This window comes from Hordeum vulgare, chromosome 3H, assembly GCF_904849725.1.
Source record: "Hordeum vulgare subsp. vulgare chromosome 3H, MorexV3_pseudomolecules_assembly, whole genome shotgun sequence".
Classification (NCBI taxonomy): Eukaryota; Viridiplantae; Streptophyta; class Magnoliopsida; order Poales; family Poaceae; genus Hordeum; species Hordeum vulgare.
Window position 1 is genome coordinate 149,949,171 of NC_058520.1, and position 20,326 is coordinate 149,969,496.

The following is a 20,326-nucleotide window of genomic DNA, read 5'->3' on the forward strand; positions in this document are numbered from 1 at the left end:
CTTAAGTGAATCAAAGAATGGGAGAACGATGATCGTGCTGAGTGTCCCATAGGAGTACTACGGCCGCTCCGAAGAAATCCATATCGACTTTGATGAACTCTTCCAGATGTACAATGGCGACGCCCTCGACAAATCGCTTATGAGTTGCTATTGTCTGTAAGTTTTTCAATTCGTTGTCTACATATAACTTGTTTAGTTATTTCAATTCATTGTCTATATATAACTTGTACTCTATTATGCAGAATGAAGATTCTGGAGTGTAAAAGTAAGAGCATCCTAAATATTGGGTTTATTGATCCAGATAAAATACATATAGCGACGCTAACTAATTATCCCAAGGAGACGGAGGAAAACCTTCTAAGGTTTCTAAGAGATCAAAATTTCTGTGACCACATACTGTTTCCATACAACTTCAGGTGAGAGTCTTTACTTTGTTGTGTCCATTCACTTATAAGTGTAATTGATAAGTTACTCACACACACACACACACACACACACACACACACACATATATATATATATATACACACACACACACACATGTGCAGCTTCCATTGGATTCTGTTGGACATTCAAATTGATAAGGGAAGAGTTGATGCCTTCGACCCATTATCGAGACCCTTGGAACAGTTCCAAAGCATGCAGGACATGCTCCAAGGGTAATTTTAATCATTCTTGCGCTCTATCGGTCTCTTTCGATGATTTTCTGATATATCAATTAAGGAAAAACTTAGCAAATCATTATCCTTGTCGGTCAGGGTTTGGAATCGGTTCAAGTGCGTGACTCCCGGTAACTTTCTTGAGAAGCTGACCTTTAGAGCGGCTCAGGTAAGTAGTAGTATGATATACTTCTATTAATTTTCAATACATTTATGATGCTAGATTATTATTTTGATTATATATATTCTATTCTCTTAAAGTGCGACCAGCAGCCACGGGGAACGCATCTATGCGGATACTATGTTTGCGAGACCATTCGCACGTTTACCTCTGAGTTCAAGGATCACAGATTCGACGTAAGCAATGAACATTCACACCTCTATTTTTACCCGTCATTCTTTGTTATCATGATTGATATTCATATTCATCTCCTCTTCTTATATAGCACACGACCATGAGGACGAAGGTCCTACCAGAGCAACGCGCGATTGGTGTTGCAGAGGAGCTTGCGGGATTTCTGAGGACGGAAGCTATAGAAGAGAAATGACGATTTAGTGTAGCTAAGGGCCATTACTGATGTTCGTCCATGTAATCGAATAGACGGGCTCTAGTCCCGATAATTCAGATCTCCATATAATTGTATATATATGATCGCTTGTAAGATAAGTTAATCTTATATATATATATATATATATATATATATATATATATATGCATAATTATTTCTATTTTAAATTATATAAAAACTAATTCCCGAACACCAAACGAGGCATCACGTTAATCTCCTGAACACCTAAACCCTAAAACCCAAAAATAATTTCATTCAAAAAAAACCCAAAAGCCAAAAAAATCTGAAAATCTTTAGTCCCGGACCGTGTAACGAACCGGGACTAAATGGCCTGCCCCTGGGGTGCTACGAGGCGCCCACGTGGAGCACCTTTAGTCCCGGCGTGTAAGAGGGCCGGGACGAAAAGGTTATGCCTTTAGTCCCGCCCCTTTAGTCCCGGTTGGTGAACCGGGACTAAAGCCCCTTACGGGCGAGGGCTAAAGGCCCCGTCCCCACTAGTGGTGTATGCAGACAGTTTGAGGGTCGACATTGAAAATGTCACTAGACTTATGAAAACGATCGAAATTTCTTAATTCTATGACTAAAAAACTACGTACCAGTTTTCGTTGATGACCTTTTTACAATTTTAAACTTGTTTAGGACATGGGGGACCCATGTGTCAGGTTGAGGTGCCGACAAAATGAACTTCGTTTATTTTGACACTTAAAATGACCGTTAATACAGTCCAACGTCAGCATCTACCTTCTTATTCTTGTTCCTCTTCCTCCTTTAAGCCTTGCTTGAATTGCCGTTTTCATCTTAAATACCCCTGTAAAAAAAATACAGATCTTTGCCGACCGTTTTGTATTTAGCTAAAAATATACTAGTGACCGGTAAAATACAGATGTAAGATAAATGCGTCTGTATTTGAAAACGGCAATCCAAGCAAGGCTTTAGTAATTTCAACGAATACAAGTACTCCCTCCGTCACGGTTTAGAAGACATAGTTAAACTTGCGTGCGTTTTCAAAATAGACAAGGTTTAAGACGCGAAAACAATTAATTCTATTAATTAGTACTAGTAGTACTCATGCATGCGCCCTCCTAAGGCTGGTCATAGTGGAAAGTATCATATAGTAGTATCGTGCATATGATACCACCTAGTAGCATAGCATTTAACATGTTACGGTATCTACCTATGTTAATTTAATCCTCTCTCTTCTTTAATTATCTACCACATCAGCATGTTTACTAGTCCCAAGATTATGATACTACTTACGTTACTCCCAGTATGGTCAGCCTAATTTGTTGCTCACACATTAATACTAGTATTTTCTCGGTTGATTAGGCGCATTAACATCTACACCTGCTACATCTCACAATCAATCGATGACTACCTTGATCCCAGAGATTCTTCAAGCATACCTTTTAAAACGTGATGGAGGGAGTATTTGTTTGAGGTGACTGTCGACAGCACTGATTGAGAAATTAATTTGTTCTGCAAGTGTGCAGGAAATAAAATCGATCACACAGTTTATGTCCGCAAGAGTGCAAACACTCCCAATCATGGCTACCTAAGTAGTCGATCGCACATTGTCGACTGTGGATTAACCGATTAAGTAGTCTTTGTTTGCAAGGTAACAGCTAACTAATCGTCCTCGAACATGGAAAGGGACGTCGGCGGCGACAGCTGGTCGTTGTCGGTGTTGACGCCCGCGCCTCCTCCCACGCAGTTGGCCCGCTTGCTCGGCTGAAGGAAGTAGACGTCGTCCATGGCATGGAAGGAGAGGTCCCTCTTGATGTTCTCCAGCACCGACGCCAGCTGTACCTCCGGCGCACTCTCGCGGCGCCCTCCGTCATGGACGTGGCCCGCCGCCCCGCCCCCAATGATGGTGCCGGCACCGTCGACAGGTCCGGATCCGCCGCCCATCAGGTACTGCAGGAGCTGGCCGTCCGTCCAGTCGTGTCCGAAGGGGCCGTGTGCAGTGGTGCTGTCGGGCGCATGAACCTCCGCTCGGGTGTGGCTCGGCGCTCCGGAGTTGCCGTCCATGTCCGGCGCGACGGCGACGCCCTTCTTGCGGACGCGGCACAGGACCCAGTCGTCCAGCTGCGCCCAACAGATATATAATTAAGCTGACCGACAACCAGCTCAGCTATGGGTATGGGTGCGTGGATTCATCGAGTTAAGCGTATCTTTGTGTTTGGTACGTACCCTCATGGAGTCGTGTGGCTTGTGGCGGGCGGCGCCGGCGTCTGCGTGGAGGAGTCGGTACTCGTGCATGACCCACTCAGTCTTGGTGCCGCGCGGGGAGCGGCCCTGGTAGAAGACGAGCGCCTTCTTGACCCCGAGGCAGCGCGCGCCGCCGGCGGCCAGGATGGGCTTGTCGGTGCCGGTGGCCTTCCAGTATCCCGAACCCGCTGTGCGGTTGGGCCGCGCGCCGTTGGGGTACTTGCGGTCCCTCGGGCTGAAGAAGAACCACTCCCCCTCGCCGAACTGCGCCTTGTCTGCACACACGCACAAAATTGTCAACTCAGGTATAGTGATGATAGAGAAAAGGGTCGAGTCTCTTTCTGCACACTTTTGGTATAATATAATCTGCGTGCTGAGGGTCAATATATACTCAATACTGCTGCGTCTAATTGGCCAGCTGATCGACAGATCGATCGTGTGGCACGTAGTATATACCTGTATACGTATTATCGGTGTACACAAGGAGAAGAGACACACGGCCCGACACTTGTTCCCAACGATGATTATATATATATACATACATGAAAGAAGGTAGATAGCTGGTCGACAGCTAACGGCAGTTTTCTTGGAACCTCGTGTATGCATGGATGAGGGTCAAAGGAAGAAACTGAAGTTTATTGCATGACATGACGTATGTAGTCCTATAGTTTACCTGGGAGTTCCCACGGATCGAACTTGTAGATGTCGACGTCGGCGATGATGGAGGTGACGGCGGAGGCAGCGGAGGCGACCTTCCTCTTGAGGTAGCAGACGATGATCTCCTGATCCGTCGGTTGGAACCGGAACCCCGGCGGCAGCTCACACCCTCGGAACACAAACCCTTCTTCCATTAGCTCTAGCTAGCTGCCGTGGTCGATCTGCACGTACGGCTAGTCAGCCAGGGTCGCTGCAGACCGAGAAGAGATGGCCTGATTTGGGAACACTCCAAGAAGTCGGCTGGCGGATGGCCTATATATACATGCACACGCGAAGGTGCTCATGTCGTCAGGGTGCCCAAGCAATGAGATTAAGCGAGAGCGACGCGCGCTCTCGAGTCCGGGACGGCGACGCGCGGTGCAGATCCGCCCATCAGACGAACCGACGGTCGAGATACAGCAGGATTAGCCTCCCTGACGTCTAATGGCACGTCAAGCTCCCCGATGATTACGCCTAACGTGACCTTGCATGAGCTTGACAGCCGCTGTCCAACCTCCATCAGTGCATATTAATACGCCCAAATGGGCTAAACCTCTCAAGATTTACGCCCCTTTCAGCGTTCACATGTCAGTGCGAAGGCAGATTTTGTGTTCATTAACCAGCTGGTGACTGATGTGGAACTACAGTTTCACTCGCGCTTGGAGAATACTGCCACTTTATTACAGCGCACGTACGTACGGTTCTTCGCCGGATTTTTCGTACCTACTGTACGTACATAAGACAAAATAGTTACTTTATAGAGTAAGTCTTTTCGGCCTCTCCAACCCCAAAATCGGACACCATCCGTAGATTGGTCGGACAATGATGCGAGTCAGCTATCCAATAGTGCGAGAGCATGGTTAATAGTATAGCCAACTGCTGGCTATAAACCATCTTATAGCCCATTTTATAACTAGCTTTTACAATAGTTAGCTATAAAAGAGTATTATTTTTATCATATATGGCCCACCTTTAATTATCACAAAGTACCTAGGAGCACGTGCTAGAGCTGGCTCTTCACGAAGAGGCCGCTTCCCTTCTCTCTCCTCTTCTCTCTCATCCAACTCAGCAAAAATATAATATTTTATGCCTTACAGCCTGCTGACTGTACCTTATTGTACTTTCTCTGAGTGTATCTCTCCCTAATAATAAAGCACGGAGCGCTTCTGCCATACGTCGCGGTCATTTTGCAAAAACACCCCTTGTTTTTCCAGTATTCAACCCGCAGTCCGGATTTAAGTCAGAAAACGAATCCTTTTTTTGCATGTTTCAGAAAACCCCTGACGTTTCAGGTAATCAACCCGCAGTCCGGATTTAAGTCAGAAACCGAACCATTTTTTTGTATTTTTCAAAAAACCCCCTGATATTTCAGGTAATCAACTCGCAGTCTGGATTTAAGTCAGCCAAAACGTTTTTTTCGTTTTAACAAAAAAAACCCTGACTTTTCAGTTAATCAATCCACATTTTATCTAAAACAAAATTATCAGTATCCTTTAAATCGTAACTTCGATTTTAACATGTTATATATGAAATTTGATTAAAAAAATGTGTAGAATCAAATAGGATGTTATTTTTAGCTGTTGAATACTCCTTAAATATTATTTTTGACGCAAACTTAATCTGTAGTGCACGGTCTTTTTTCTCTATTTTCGGCGACGATACGAATTGCAATAAACATCCTTAAATTAAAACCAAATTAAAACCAAATTGAGAGAAAAGAAAACATCGTTAACCACACATGCACACCTTTGGAAAACCTCGTGGGGATAAACAACATATTACATTCAAACGCGTTTTCGTTATGTGAGCACTGAAGCCATCGTCGACAACACAAATGTGATGCCATGTGAAAATATATTGCGTTCAGAGCATGTGTTATTTTCTCTTCCGTTGCAAAGCACGAGCTTTTTGCTAGTACATTTTAAAACAAATTAAAACAAACTAGGCAGATTTGATGTCTGGACATAATTTTACATAAAATGCATGGTATTTGGTTCATTTAACTAACCAAGCCCGCAATATAGCGTGTAAATAGTTCTAGTACAACAATAATTCAAATAGAAATATTACATCTAATATAACCGGAAGTTCAACAAGTTTTTAAAATTCATCGATGCTGAACCCAATGATACTAGAATTAGAGCCAACACATGTCGTCCCACATAGGTTGCCCCTTGAGCAACACTCGATTAAAGACACACATGTTTCCTAACCTAGCTGCCAACACCCCAATGAGAGAGAAAGGAGAAGAAAGAGTGACCCTGTTACCACTACCATCGAGACTCTCTCACCTTCGTCAGGTCCTTCCGCGACGTGGGGATAGAGGGGAAGCCATGACCTTGCCTTTTGTGTGTCCAATAGTCAAGGTTTGTCCAATTAGAGCATCTACAGCCGGGCTCCTCAAAATGACTAGGTAGATGGCCCCGTCATTGAGTGTCTGGTCGTTCAAATGTGACCCAGACGGTCTCTCCATACCGGCCATATATGTATCGGCTGAGCGAGATCCCTCAAACCCAATCCAAATCTGAGGCGGATATTTAGGGGTGGGCGCTCCCGGACATCTCCGTGAGTCGGACCGGCCCACACTTGCCCATTTTATCCCAACAAATATCCCCACCTAGACCTAGTTTAAACCACACTCTCTATCTCCACTTCACTCTCCGTCTCGCAAATTCCCTAGCGCAGTGTGCGATAGCAAATCCGGCGACGATGACCTCGTTGACTAGGAGTTGCTACCAAAGTGGCCCTGCTGACGAAGAAGGAGGCATGCATGGTCCATCGGTTGGTCAGTGTCATCTCTTCCAATGTCGACTCTCACGGCTCCGATGACGACTCTGCCCCGACAAGCGTAAGGGGAAGAGCCAGTGATGGTGATTACCTTCGCCCTTCTCCGTCTACATTTATCTATTTTTAAATATGAATCTGGTCTTGTGAGGCAATGAACTGGGATACTTTTGGGTGTATGAACCATGTCTATTTGCTAGTATGATGTATGTTTATTTGTTGTGTGTGTTGATCTACATAGTTGCTACTACATTATATGGATACATGGTTTGGGGGGATATGAGGGGACGGTTGCGGAGCCAACAATTTTAGGGGTGACTGGTTACTCATTAGTAGAAAACATGGCTTTGGTCCTGGCCTGATAAGAGCATTAGTCCCGACCGACTTATGAACCGGGACTAATGCATGCATCAGTCCCCTTCGAGCGGCGAGTACGTCGGTCAGGCCTCAGCGGGCATTAGTCCCGGTTCTTCTAGGGCCTTTAGTCCTGGTTCGTGCCACAAAATGGGGCTAAATGGCCTGGCTCCTGGCGCAACCCCTTTAGTCCATTTTCGTGTCTGGAACCGGGACTAAATGACTACCTTCAGTTCCGGTTCTAGACCAACCGGGACTAAAAGATTGCCAATATATATGCTCGTCCCTACCCGTTCACTCCTCTCATGTTTGCCCGGCCAGCATGTGGAGGTGTGTGCTACTCTAGTTCTCACTGTTGGAAATATGCCCTAGAGGCAATAATAAATTAGTTATTATTATATTTCTTAGTTCATGATAATCGTTTATTATCCATGCTATAATTGTATTGATTGGAAACACAATACTTGTGTGGATACATAGACAAAACACTGTCCCTAGTAAGCCTCTAGTTGACTAGATCGTTGATCAAAGATGGTCAAGGTTTCCTGGCCATAGGCAAGTGTTGTCACTTGATAACGGGATCACATCATTAGGAGAATCATGTGATGGACTAGACCCAAACTAATAGACGTAGCATGTTGATCGTGTCATTTTGTTGCTACTGTTTTCTGCGTGTCAAGTATTTGTTCCTATGACCATGAGATCATATAACTCACGGACACCGGAGGAATGCTTTGTGTGTATCAAACGTCGCAACGTAACTGGGTGACTATAAAGATGCTCTACAGGTATCTCCGAAGGTGTTCGTTGAGTTAGTACGGATCGAGACTGGGATTTGTCACTCCGTGTGACGGAGAGGTATCTCGGGGCCCACTCGGTAATACAACATCACACACAAGCCTTGCAAGCAATGTGACTTAGTGTAAGTTACGGGATCTTGTATTACGGAACGAGTAAAGAGACTTGCCGGTAAACGAGATTGAAATAGGTATGCGGATACTGACGATCGAATCTCGGGCAAGTAACATACCGAAGGACAAAGGGAATGACATACGGGATTATATGAATCCTTGGCACTGAGGTTCAACCGATAAAGATCTTCGGAATATGTAGGATCCAATATGGGCATCCAGGTCCCGCTATTGGATATTGACCGAGGAGTCCCTCGGGTCATGTCTACATAGTTCTCGAACCCGCAGGGTCTGCACACTTAAGGTTCGACGATGTTTTATGCGTATTTGAGTTATATGGTTGGTTACCGAATGTTGTTCGGAGTCCCGGATGGGATCACGGACGTCACGAGGGTTTCCAAAATGGTCCGGAGACGAAGATTGATATATAGGATGACCTCATTTGGTTACCGGAAAGTTTTCGGGCATTACCGGAAAAGTTTCGGGCTCATCGATAGTGTACCGGGAGTGCCGGGAGGGGTGACGGGGACCATCGAGAGGGGTGTCATGCCCCAAGGGGTCTCATGAGCTATGGGAAGAGATAAACCAGCCCCTAGTGGGCTGGAATAAGTTCCCACTAAGGCCCATAAGGTTTGAGAAGGAGAAAACACAAGGTGGAAAGAGTTTCCAAGTGGGAAGGTGGAATCCTACTCCAAGTAGGATTGGAGTAGGACTCCTCCACCTCAAATTTCGGCCAAACCTTGAGGGTTTGAGGCTGCCTCCTCCCCTCCCTCCCTCCTATATATACTGAGGTATTAGGGCTGATTTGAGATAACTTTGCCACGGCAGCCCGACCACATATCTCCACGGTTTTACCTCTAGATCGCGTTTCTGCGGAGCTCGGGCGGAGCCCTGCTGAGACAAGATCATCACCAACCTCTGGAGCGCCGTCACGCTGCCAGAGAACTCTTCTACCTCTCCGTCTCTCCTGCTGGATCAAGAAGGCCGAGATCATAGTCAAGCTGTACGTGTGCTGAATGCGGAGGTGCCGTCCGTTCGGCACTAGATCGTGGGACTGATCGCGGGACGGTTCGCGGGGCGGATCGAGGGACGTGAGGACGTTCCACTACATCAACCGCGTTCACTAACGCTTCTGCTATACGGTCTACAAGGGTACGTAGATCACACATCCCCTCTCGTAGATGGACATCACCATGATAGGTCTTCGTGCGCGTAGGAAATTTTTTGTTTCCCATGCGACGTTCCCTATCAGTGGCATCATGATCTAGGTTCATGCGTAGATGTCTTCTCGAGTAGAACACAAAAAGTTTTTGTGGGCGGTGATGTGCATTTTGCTGCCCTCCTTAGTCTTTTCTTGATTCCGCGGTATTGTTGGATTGAAGCGGCTTGGACCGACATTACTCGTACGCTTACGAGAGACTGGTTTCATCGCTACGAGTAACCCCGTTGCTCAAAGATGACTGGCAAGTGTCAGTTTGTCCAACTTTAGTTGAATCAGATTTGACCGAGGAGGTCCTTGGATGAGGTTAAATAGCAACTCATATATCTCCGTTGTGGTGTTTGCGTAAGTAAGATGCGATCCTACTAGATACCCATGGTCACCACGTAAAACATGCAACAACAATTAGAGGACGTCTAACTTGTTTTTGCAGGGTATGCTTGTGATGTGATATGGCCAACGATGTGATGTGATATATTGGATGTATGAGATGATCATGTTGTAATAGTTAATATCTACTTGCACGTTGATGGTACGGCAACCGGCAGGAGCCATAGGGTTGTCTTTAAACTAACGTTTGTGCTTGCAGATGCGTTTACTATATTGCTAGGACGTAGCTTTAGTAGTAATAGCATGAGTAGCACGACAACCCCGATGGCGACACGTTGATGGAGATCATGATGATGGAGATCATGGTGTGACGTCGGTGACAAGAAGATCGTGCTGTGCTTTGGTGATGAAGATCAAGGAGCACGTGATGATGGCCATATCATGTCACTTATGAATTGCATGTGATGTTAATACTTTTATGCACCTTATCTTTCTTAGAACGACGGTAGCATTATGAGGTGATCTCTCACTAAAATTTCAAGACGAAATTGTGTTCTCCCCGACTGTGCACCGTTGCGACAGTTCTTCATTTCGAGACACCACGTGATGATCGGGTGTGATAGATTCAACGTTCACATACAACGGGTGCAAAACAGTTGCACACGCAGAACACTCGGGTTAAGCTTGACGAGCCTAGCATGTGCAGACATGGCCTCGGAACACATGAGACCGAAAGGTCGAACATGAATCGTATAGTTGATATGATTAGCATAGAGATGCTTGCCACTGAAACTATTCTCGACTCACGTGATGATCGGACTTGAGATAGTGGATTTGGATCATGTACCACTCAAATGACTAGAGAGATGTACTTTTTGAGTGGGAGTTCTTAAGTAATATGATTAATTGAACTAATTGTCATGAACATAGTCTAATGGTCTTTGCGAATTACGATGTAGCTTGCGCTATAGCTCTACTGTTTTTATATGTTCCTAGAGAAAATTTAGTTGAAAGTAGATAGTAGCAAACTTTGTAGACTAAGTTTGTAAAACCGAGGATTGTCCTCATTGCTGCGCAGAAGGCTTATGTCCTTAATGCACCACTCGGTGTGCTGCACCTCGAGCGTCGTCTGTGGATGCTGTGAACATCCGGCATACACGTTCCTGATGACTACACGATAGTTCAGTGCAAAATACTTAATGGCTTAGAAGAAAGGCGCCGAAAACGTTTTGAAACGTCACGGAACATAAGTGATGTTCTAAAGAGATGAAATTGTGATTTCATGCTTGTGCCCTTGTTAAGAGGTACGAGACCTCCAACAAGATTCTTTGTCCACAAAGTAAAGGAGAAAAGCTCAATCGTTGAGTGTGTGCTCAGATTGTCTGAGTACGACAATCACTTGAATCAAGTGGGAGTTAATCTTCCAGATGAGATAGTGATGGTTCTCCGAAGTCACTGCCACCAAGCTGTGAGAGCTTCATGATGAACTATAACATATCAAGGATAGATACAATGATCCTTGAGCGATTCGCGATGTTTGACACTGCGAAAGTAGAAATCAAGACGGAGCATCAATAGTTGATGGTTTGTAAAACCACTAAGTTTCAAGAAAGGCAAGGGCTAGAAGGGATACTTCGTGAAATGGAAAAACAGTTGCTGCACTAATGAAGAGACCCAAGATTAAACCCAAACCCGAAACTAAGTGCTTCTGTAATGAGGGGAACAGTCACTGGGGCGGAGCAACTCTAGATACTTGGTAGATAAGAAGGCTGGCAAAAGTCGAAAGAAGTATATTTGATATACATGATGTGTACTTTACAAGTACTCCTAGTAGCATGAGGGTATTGGATACCGGTTCGGTTGCTAAGTGATTAGTAACACGAAATGATAGCTACGGTATAAACGGAGACTAGCTAAAGGCGAGGTGACGATACGTGTTGGAAGTGTTTCCAAGATTGATATGATCAAAACGTCGCACGCTCCCTCTACCATCGGGATTGGTGTTAAACCTAAATAATTGTTATTTGGTGCTTGCGTTAAGCATGAACATGATTGGATCGTGTTTATTGCAATACGATTATTCATTTAAAGAGAATAATGGTTACTCTATTTGCTTGAATAATCACCTTCAATGGTTTATTGAATCTCGATCGTAGTGTTACACATGTTCATGATATTGGTGCCAAAAGATACGAGGTAATGATGATAGTACCACTTACTTGTGGCACTGCCGCTTGAGTCATGTTGGTATAAATTGCATGAAGAGGTTCCATGGTTATGGATATTTATACTCACTTGATTTTGAATCACTAGTGACATGCAAATCATACCACATGAGCAAGGCCTTGTTTTCATTGAGATGAAACAAGATAGTAACTTGTTGGAAGTGATACATTTTGATGTATGCAGTCCAATGGGTGCTGAGGCACGCAGTGGATATCATTATGTTCTTACTTCAAATGACGATTTGAGTAGATACAAGAGTATTTACTTAATGAATCACAAGTCTAAAATATTGAAAAGTTCAATTCTGTTTCGGAGTGAAGTTCGTCGTAACAAGAGGATAAATTGTCTATGATATGATCATAGAAATGAATATCTAAGTTACGAGTTTTGGTACGCAGTTAAGACAATGTGGAAATTGTTTCGCAGTTCATGCCACCTGGAACATCATAGTGTGATGATGTGTCTGAACGTCATAGCCACGCACTGTTTGGTATGGTGCATGCTGTGATGTCTCTTATCAAATTACCACTATCGTTTATGGGTTATGCATTAGAGACAACCACATTCACTTTAAATAGGGCACCGCGTATTTCCGTTGAGATGACACAGTATAGACTGAGGTTTAGAGAAATCTAAACTGTCGTTTCTTGAAAGTTTGGGGCTTCGACACTTATGTGAAAAAGTTTCAGTCTGATAAGCTCGAACCCAAAGCGGATAAATGCATCTTCATAGGATATCCAAAACAGTTGGGTACATCTCCTATCTCAGATCCGAAAGCAAAGTGTTTGTTTCTAGAAACGGATCCTTTCTCGAGGAAAGGTTTCTCTCGAAAGAATTGAGTGGGAGGGTGGTAGAACTTGATGAGGTTATTGAACCATTACTTCAACCAGTGTGTAGCAGGGCACAGGAAGTTGTTCCTGTGGCGCCTACACCAATTGAAGTGAAAGCTGATGATGGTGATCATCGAGCATCGGATCAAGTTACTACAAGCCTCGTAGGTTGACAAGGTCGCGTACTACTGCAGAGTGGTACGGTAACCCTGTCTTGGAGGTCATGTTGTTGAGCAACAGTGAACCTACGAGTTATGGAGAAAGCAATGGTGGGCCCGGATTCCGACAAATGGCTGGAAGCCATGAAATCCGAGAGAGGATCCATGTATGAAAACAAAGTGTAGACTTTGGAAGAACTACTTGATGGTCATATGACTATTGATTAAAGACGGATCTTTAAAAGGAAGACAGACGATGATGGTGATAAGTCACTATTAAGAAAAGCTCGACTTGTCGCAAAGATGTTTCCTACAAGATCAAACAGTTGACTATGATGAGACTTTCTCACTCGTAGCGATGCTGAAAGTCTGTTAGAATTATGTTAGTAGTTGCTGCATTATTTATGAAATATTGCACATAGGATGTCAAAACATTGTTTCCTCGATGGTTTCCTTGAGAAAACATTGTATGTGATACAACCAGGAGGTTTTGTCGATCCTAAAGATACTAGCAAGTATGCAAGCTCCAGTGATCCTTCAATGGACTGGTGCAAGCATCTCGGAGTTGGAATATACACTTTGATGAGATGATCAAAGATTTTGGGTTTGTACAAGGTTTATGAGAAACTTGTATTTCCAAAGAAGTGAGTGGGAGCACTATAGAATTTCTGAGAAGTATATGTGGTTGACATATTGTGGATCAGAAGTAATGTAGGATTTCTGTAAAGCATACAAGGTTGTTTGAAAGGGTTTTTCAAAGGAGCACCTGGATTGCGCTACTTGAACGTTGAGCATCAAAGATCTATGGAGATAGATCAAAAGCGCTTAATGAAAGTTTCAATAAGATGCATGCCTTGACAAGTTTTTGAAGGAGTTCAAAATAGATCAGCAAAGAAGGAGTTCTTGGTTGCGTTGTAATGTGTAAATTTGAGTAAGACTCAAAACCCGACCACGGTAGAATAAAGAGAATAGACGAAGGTCGTCTTCTATGCCTTAGCCGTAGAATCTAAAGTATGCCATGCTGTGTACCGCACCTGATGTGTGCCTTGACTCAAAGTCCGTTGAGAGGTACAGAGAGTGATCCATGATTGAATCACTAGCAGCGGTCAAAATTTATCCTTAGTAACTAATGGACTAAGGAATTTTTCTCGATTATGGAGGTGGTTAAATAGTTCGTCGTAAAGGGTTACGTCGATGCAAGCTTTGACACTAATCCGAATAACTATGAGTAGCAAAACGGATTCGTATAGTAGAGTAGATATTTGGAGCATTTCCGAATAGCACGTAGTAGCAACATCTATAAGATGACATAAAGATTTGTAAAGAACGCACGGATCTGAAAGTTTCAGAACCGTTGACTAAAACCTCTCTCACGAGCAAGACGTGATCAGACCCCATAACTATATGGGTGCTGGATTCGTTGGAATCACATGGTGATGTGAACTAGATTATTGACTCTAGTGCAAGTGGGAGACTGTTGGAAATATGCTCTAGAGGCAATAATAAATTAGTTATTATTATATTTCTTAGTTCATGATAATCGTTTATTATCCATGCTATAATTGTATTGATTGGAAACACAATACTTGTGTGGATACATAGACAAAACACTGTCCCTAGTAAGCCTCTAGTTGACTAGCTCGTTGATCAAAGATGGTCAAGGTTTCCTGGCCATAGGCAAGTGTTGTCACTTGATAACGGGATCACATCATTAGGAGAATCATGTGATGGACTAGACCCAAACTAATAGACGTAGCATGTTGATCGTGTCATTTTGTTGCTACTGTTTTCTGCGTGTCAAGTATTTGTTCCTATGACCATGAGATCATATAACTCACGAACACGGGAGGAATGCTTTGTGTGTATCAAACGTCGCAACGTAACTGGGTGACTATAAAGATGCTCTACAGGTATCTCCGAAGGTGTTCGTTGAGTTAGTATGGATCGAGACTGGGATTTGTCACTCCGTGTGACGGAGAGGTATCTTGGGGCCCACTCGGTAATACAACATCACACACAAGCCTTGCAAGCAATGTGACTTAGTGTAAGTTACGGGATCTTGTATTACGGAACGAGTAAAGAGACTTGCCGGTAAACGAGATTGAAATAGGTATGCGGATACTGACGATCGAATCTCGGGCAAGTAACATACCGAAGGACAAAGGGAATGACATACGGGATTATATGAATCCTTGGCACTGAGGTTCAACCGATAAAGATCTTCGGAATATGTAGGATCCAATATGGGCATCCAGGTCCCGCTATTGGATATTGACCGAGGAGTCCCTCGGGTCATGTCTACATAGTTCTCGAACCCGCAGGGTCTGCACACTTAAGGTTCGACGATGTTTTATGCGTATTTGAGTTATATGGTTGGTTACCGAATGTTGTTCGGAGTCCCGGATGGGATCACGGACGTCATGAGGGTTTCCGAAATGGTCCGGAGACGAAGATTGATATATAGGATGACCTCATTTGGTTACCGGAAAGTTTTCGGGCATTACCGGAAAAGTTTCGGGCTCATCAGTAGTGTACCGGGAGTGCCGGGCGGGGTGACGGGGACCATCGAGAGGGGTGTCACGCCCCAAGGGGTCTCATGGGCTATGGGAAGAGATAAACCAGCCCCTAGTGGGCTGGAATAAGTTCCCACTAAGGCCCATAAGGTTTGAGAAGGAAAAAACACAAGGTGGAAAGAGTTTCCAAGTGGGAAGGTGGAATCCTACTCCAAGTAGGATTGGAGTAGGACTCCTCCACCTCAAATTTCGGCCAAACCTTGAGGGTTTGAGGCTGCCTCCTCCCCTCCCTCCCTCCTATATATACTTAGGTATTAGGGCTGATTTGAGATAACTTTGCCACGGCAGCCCGACCACATATCTCCACGGTTTTACCTCTAGATCGCGTTTCTGTGGAGCTCGGGCGGAGCCCTGCTGAGACAAGATCATCACCAACCTCCGGAGCGCCGTCATGCTGCCGGAGAACTCTTCTACCTCTCCGTCTCTCCTGCTGGATCAAGAAGGCCGAGATCATCGTCGAGCTGTACGTGTGCTGAATGCGGAGGTGCCGTCCGTTCGGCACTAGATCGTGGGACTGATCGCGGGACAGTTCGCGGGGCGGATCGAGGGACGTGAGGACGTTCCACTACATCAACCGCGTTCACTAACGCTTCTGCTGTACGGTCTACAAGGGTACGTAGATCACACATCCCCTCTCGTAGATGGACATCACCATGATAGGTCTTCGTGCGCGTAGGAAATTTTTTGTTTCCCATGCGACGTTCCCCAACACTCACCTCCTATGCACATGGGGTATTTGATAAAATTTCCGAGCCACCTCAAATTAACCTTTTAGTTTGCACATGTGTAGGGTGTTTTTCCGTCCCCGTGCATGTTGTCCTCTCCCTCGTCCATTCACGTGCCGATCTCGTCGCTTGCATCACCGTGGTGAGCCTCTTGTTCTTAATTATCTTATTTTAGAGAAATAATTCTCACTTGTATGATTTATATATCTACTTGTATAGTTTTCTTACTTTTATTATTGTTTGTCATTACATAGTACCATGGTTTTGGTATCTGCCCCTGTTGGCTCTCGTCTGGTCTACGATTCAGATATGGTATATTATCTTTTATAACTATTTGTTTCATTTAGTGTTTATGACACTTATGCCGACCAACTTGACATAGATGTCTTTATCTAGGAGGTATGTGAACCAGAAATTCCAACCGACCCTCTTGTCGAGAGGTTAAATCTTGTTAAAAAAGAAAACAATTATTTGAAAGTAAAATTAAAAAGAGTTAAAGAAGAGAAGATGAAATTAGAGTTGCATGTTGCCGATGTCGTCGATCTAAACAAGAGCCACATGAATGCAATGCGCTTGAAGATTATAAGGATTAGAAAATATGCGATTTATAATAAGGCTTGGTATCATTATGTTGTTGGTCAATTGTTACCTTCATTGAGATTTTGGTCGCATTTGTTATTGCATTCAAATGTTTTACATAATTGTATGTTAGTTTTAATGTATGTTTTGATTAGATGTTCTAGAGAGGTGTATGTTGTTCTATGAGGACTATATATATGGACTTTATGTATTTATTTTTTCAGTAATAACATTTGATGATGAACTTGTATTAATTTGGTCACTTTTCTCAATTCATGATGTTCTATAATGTTTTTATATACTTAATTAAATAAATGAGTTTTCGTCTCAAACCCTAATACTTCAAAAGAGTATTCGTCTGAAACCCTCATACTTCAAAAGTGATTGTCCAGTTTGTACACGAACTGCGTCCAGTTTTTGTCATAACCCTCTCAACTTTTAGCACAAGTTGTGTGGGTGAAATTATGATACCACGTCAATTTCAACCTTTTCAGAGTTCATTTGTAGTGATTTTCAATTTCAGGGCCACTCAGCTCAAAAAATGATTAAATGCATGAAAAATAACAAATTAAGTCAGAAAAGGGTTGAAAATTGATGATGTGGCTTTGAATGGTACATATTAACCTCACAAATAGTGTGGAGTTAAAATATGTTGAAAAAATGAAATCCCTTTGTAATAAATAAGTTTTCGTCCGAAACCCTGATACTTCGAAAGAGATTGTCCAGTTTGTACACGAAGTACGCCCAGTTTTTGCCATAACCCTCTCAACTTTTTAGCACATGATGTGTGAGTGAAATTATGATACCATGCCAAGTTTAAACCTTTTCAGAGTTTATTTGTAGTGCTTTTCAATTTCACGGTCATTTAGCTAAAAATGATTAAATGCATGAAAAATAGCAAATTAAGTTAGAAAAGGGTTGAAAATTTATGATGTGGCTTTGAATGATTCATATCGACCTCACAAATAATCTGGAGTTAAAATATGTTCAAAAAATGGAATCCCTTTGTAACAGATGAGTTTTCGTCTGAAACCGTGATACTTCAAAAGAGATTGTACAGTTTGTACACTCAGTGCATCCAATTTTTGGCATAACCCTCTCAAAGTTTTAGCACTTGTTGTGTGGGTGAAATTATGATACCATGCCAAGTTTCTACCTTTGCAGAGTTCATTTGTAGTGCTTTTCAATTTGAGGGTCATTTAGCTCAAAAAATGATTAAATGCATGAAAAATAACAAATGAAGTGAGAAAAGGGTTGGAAATTGATGATGTGGCGTTGAATGGTGCATATTGACCTCACAAATAGTCTAGAGTTAAAATATGTTTAAAAAATGAAATCCCTTTGTAATAGATGAGTTTTCGTTCGAAATCGTGATACTTCGAAAGAGACTATGGATAGAGACTCCAATCCATCTCTCATGGTTGTATATTGCCATGTTGTAATATTTGCATAAACTATGGACAAAGACTTAGAAAAAGAAGAGTTGTTGGGGGATATAATCCGTGACGGAGGTGATGATGATATCACCTTGTCGTATCTCAACGACACCGATCAAAAGGAGGAGGGAGGAGATGACGGCTTTAGTGATCGAATGAAGGAGGGAGGAGATTACGGCTCCGCCGGTGCTGGAGCCTTAACTGTTGCAAAGTCCGGCGAGGTATATATATATATATTAATTAATTAAGCATGTGCTGACTAGATGCATTAATTGTTTTGTATGTGCATATATTAACGCTTCTTTCTTCTTTTAGCCCTCCGGATCGAGCCAAACTTCTATAAGGAGACGAGACCCGGAGAAAAGGTTGGGCCAAGATGAACGGTTCATGATCGAAGAAGTCGCTCCAGATGGCCACCCAACTGGTCCCAAGAGGAGCAAAGAAATATATATATATATATATATATATATATATATATATATATATATATATATATATAAGTGTGGAGTTATTGTTAGGGACAGTGTCCCGATCAACATCCAAGAATGGAATAAGAGGAAGGACGGTGAAGTTTCTTATGTCGATGATAGAGAGAATGATGAGCTTTGGAACTCGCTGATGAAAAACTTCAGTCTACCGCTAGGGGAGGATCCAAATAACCGAGTTATAGAGCGACAAGTCAAGGCGTTCTCTCTTAAGAAGATGGCAGAACTATTCAAGAACTGGAAGGAAAGATTAAACAAGTTTGTTGAGAAAGACCAAATTCCAGAATTCATCGGCCAATTTGCGAAGATAAAAGATCATTGGCCCACATTTGTGGCGTACAAAAAAATCAGAGAAAGCTAAGCAAAGGTCATAGGTAAATAAGGAAAATACTGCAAAGAAGAAGTATCACCATGTTATAGGGTCGGGTGGCTACGAGTTTGCTGATGACCCACAAGTGTAGGGAATCTATCTTAGTCCTTTCGATAAGCAAGAGTGTCGAACCCAACGAGGAGCAGAAGGAAATGAAAAGTGGTTTTCAGCAAGGTGTTCTCTGCAGGCACTGAAATTATCGGTAACATATAGTTGTGTGATAAGATAATTCGTAACGGGTAGCAAGTAAGAATAGTAACAAAGGTGCAGCAAGATGGCCCAATCCCTTTTGTAGCAAGGGACAAGCCTGGACGAACTCTTATATAAGGTAAAGCGCTCTCGAGTACACGTGGGAGTTTCTGTCAAGCTAGTTTTCATCATGTTCATATGATTCACGTTCGCTACTTTGATAGTTTGATATGTGGGTGGAACGGTGCTTGGATGCTGTCCTTACTTGGACAAACATCCCACTTATGATTAACCCCTCTCGCAAGCATCCGCAACTACGAAAGAAAAATTAAGACAAAGTCTAACCATAGCATTAAACTGGTGGATCCAAATCAGCCCCTTGCAAAGCGAAGTATAAACTAGGGTTTAAGCTTCTGTCACTCTAGCATCCCATCATCTACTTATTACTTCCCAATGCCTTCCTCTAGGCCCAAATAATGGTGAAGTGTCATGTATTCGACGTTCACATAACACAACTAGAGGAAAGAGAACATAGAACGCATCAAAATATCGAATGAATACCAAATTCACATGACTACTTATAGTAAGACTTATCCCATGTCCTCAGGAACAAACGTAACTACTCTCAAAGCATAATTATCTTCATGATCAGAGAGGTATTGAATAGCATTAAGGATCTGAACATATGATCTTCCACCGAGTAAACCAACTAGGATCAACTACAAGGAGTAATTAACACTACTAGCAACCTTACAAGTACCAATCGGAGTCGCGAGGCGGAGATTGGGTACAAGAGATGAACTAGGATTTGGAGATGAGATGGTGCTGATGAAGACGTTGATGGAGATGAGTCCCCTCCGATGAGAGGAGTGTTGGTGATGACGATGGCGACGATTTCCCCCTCCGGGAGGGAAGTTTCCCCGGCAGGACGGCCCTGCCGGAGCTCTAGATTGGTTCTGCTCAAGTTCCGCCTCGTGGCGGCGGTGTTTCTTCCCGAAACCCCTCCCTTGATTTTTTCTGGGACG

At 43.3% G+C, this 20,326-nt stretch overlaps 1 protein-coding gene across 1 annotated transcript; it reads right to left on the reverse strand.

The window, feature by feature from the left end:
• Window positions 1-2,680: 2,680 nt before the first annotated feature.
• LOC123441584 (NAC transcription factor 56-like) lies at window positions 2,681-4,652 on the reverse strand. Its single transcript, XM_045117951.1, has 4 exons — window positions 4,536-4,652; window positions 4,110-4,254; window positions 3,419-3,711; window positions 2,681-3,313 (listed from the first exon to the last, which is right to left on the reverse strand). Exons 1-4 carry the CDS (start codon window positions 4,650-4,652, stop codon window positions 2,855-2,857), a joined length of 1,014 nt encoding a protein of 337 aa, XP_044973886.1. The 3' UTR covers window positions 2,681-2,854.
• Between the last annotated feature and the right edge of the window lie 15,674 nt (window positions 4,653-20,326).

Bases quoted from the DNA above. Each gene is read 5' to 3' on its own strand.
- LOC123441584 (XM_045117951.1), bottom strand. From the start codon at position 4,652: ATGGAGGTTGGACAGCGGCTGTCAAGCTCATGCAAGGTCACGTTAGGC. The intron at 4,255-4,535 runs GTTCGTCTGATG...CGAGGGTGTGAG, and splicing joins CTGCTGTATCTCGACCGTCG to CTGCCGCCGGGGTTCCGGTT. The intron at 3,314-3,418 runs GTACGTACCAAA...TGTTGGGCGCAG, and splicing joins AGCCACACGACTCCATGAGG to CTGGACGACTGGGTCCTGTG.